Source organism: Fulmarus glacialis, unplaced genomic scaffold (assembly GCF_000690835.1).
Source record: "Fulmarus glacialis isolate BGI_N327 unplaced genomic scaffold, ASM69083v1 scaffold33569, whole genome shotgun sequence".
NCBI classification, from domain to species: Eukaryota; Metazoa; Chordata; class Aves; order Procellariiformes; family Procellariidae; genus Fulmarus; species Fulmarus glacialis.
Window position 1 is genome coordinate 1 of NW_009234457.1, and position 1,997 is coordinate 1,997.

The following is a 1,997-nucleotide window of genomic DNA, read 5'->3' on the forward strand; positions in this document are numbered from 1 at the left end:
GTGCGACCCGCCGGGATGTAAAGGAGTGTGTGTCGGTCACGAGGAGTCGCGGTCCTGCGTGGTCGTCGGTCCGAGGGCTGTGGGTTTCCACTGGGTCAGCCCCACGCATGGAGCCGTGTGGCCACTCCGTGCCTCAGGCTATGAAACGGGCTTGTGGTGTCCATCCCGCAGGACACAGGATCTGTCCCACAAACCCGCAGTGTTCCGGGTCGGTGTGAAATGGGGAGGGAAAAGTGCCCGTGGGGCACCCTCGTGCTGGCCGTGGGGTGGGTTTTGGGGAGCTCTGCTCTGAGACAGCAGGAGTTTAGTGTGGAAAGAGCATGGTGGGGCAGCACTGGGACGGACTGGGTCACCGTGCCTCAAATCCCACTGAACAAGGGGGAGAGGCCGAGGGACCCATCCCCTGCTCCCAAATGGCAGGGGGGTTGCAGTACAGTTGGGAAGGTCTTGAGGAGCTCAAGAAGAACAGCTGGGGGCATGGGGGTTTACGTGTCCTGACACAAGATCTTCTTCCTGTAGCTGGACCCTTTCTATGCCTCCATCATCCTGTTTGTGGGACGAGCTTGGGATGCCATCACGGACCCCATGGTGGGCTTCTTCATCAGCAAAACATCATGGACCCGCTTTGGCCGCCTGATGCCCTGGTAAGAGCTGCCTGTAGCACCCAACGTGCCTACCTGATATGTCACAGAGCTTCCAGTCAGCTTTGGGTGTTCCTTGCTGTGAGGTTTGCAGGGCAGGACATGCTGACGCCCTATCTCACCCAGGTGAGGTGCCAAGCACCCCAAAAAGCTCACGGTGCTGCCAACAGCTGGGGCTTCAAGTCTATTCCTGTTACTTTGACCAGTCCTAAGCCGTCCCCATATGAGCTGGGCCTGGCTGTTCTCTGTGTCACTGTGCCTGCAGCAGCTCCAGCCTCCCTGAGAGCTGCCCTGATGCCATGCTCCGATGCTGGACTTTGTTCCTGCCGTGGTTGCTGAGCCCTGGCTGGTGGCAGGGCCATATTGCCAGCAGAGCAGGTGGCATTGCAGCCATAGGATAGGGAGGAGGGACGGGGGTGTGTGCGGTTGATGCGCGGTGGTGCCAGCTGACAGTCACGGGGATGCTCTTCTGACAAGAAAACAGCTGTCATGGATTTGGGTGTCCACACGTGGGTGCTTCCGCTGCCCTTGGGCACAGGGTGCTGAGCAAAGGGAGTCAGAGCAGATGGGACGGGGTTTGCAAAGCTCTAAAGGGCTCGTGCCTGCACCCAGGGCAGACTTAGGATGTCCATAAACACCTGCCCCTCTGCGGGACAGGGAGCATTGCAGGGTGCTAATGGCTAAGTGTGGACATGGTGGCATGTCCTGCATTAAAATAACCCATGTCCTGGGCACCTGTGGGATTGCTGAAATACAATGCAGCAAGGGGGGTGGGCACGGGGGGAGTGGAATTAGAGGGCTGCAGTCCTTTCCCCCGCAGATTATACCCTCTGCTTCCGGGCTTTCCTGGAATAGCTCTGGGCAGTGGCAGTCGGCTGTTGTTAAAGCCAGGCTCCATGCATGGCCTGAAATAGCTTCCCTGCAGCCACACGTGTGGTGGGGTCTGGGGTCTGGAGATTAGAGCAGAGCTGCCCACACGGAGCTGCCTGGGCGTGCAGGCAGGGCTGCGCGGGATAGCCACGCGCTTGGATGGCCACCACGGCTCTGTTCTCTGTAATCTCGCGTCCTCGAGGCAGGGGGTGGGGATGGAGTGGCTGCATTCCTCCAAACGGCTCCTGCTTTTTTAAAATTAGCCAGAGCTTTTGACTTGCGCTGGGCCCCCCAACAGTGCCGGGGCAGCCGGCTGTGAGGAGCTTGCTGCTGTTGTACATGGCTCAAGGGCAACTGGCTGAGTCCAATTTGGATGGAGTTGAGCTGAGTTTAAACCTCCTGAATTCAGGGTTCATCGGCCACGATGGGGCTGGCTGTGTAGGGCTGCCCAGCCACAGGCTGGGGTGGGTGGGGGGGGCGGCTTTT

At 59.3% G+C, this 1,997-nt stretch overlaps 1 protein-coding gene across 1 annotated transcript in view; it reads left to right on the forward strand.

Moving 5' to 3' along the window:
* Nucleotides 1-519: 519 nt before the first annotated feature.
* Nucleotides 520-1,997, forward strand: part of MFSD2A (major facilitator superfamily domain containing 2A) — a gene marked incomplete at its 5' end in the record, with an annotated part of 9,236 nt that continues 7,758 nt past the window's right edge. Inside the window, one exon of the mRNA XM_009585654.1 lies at nucleotides 520-644. Coding sequence (XP_009583949.1) covers nucleotides 520-644 — 125 coding nt within the window. The remainder of the gene's footprint in view (nucleotides 645-1,997) is intronic.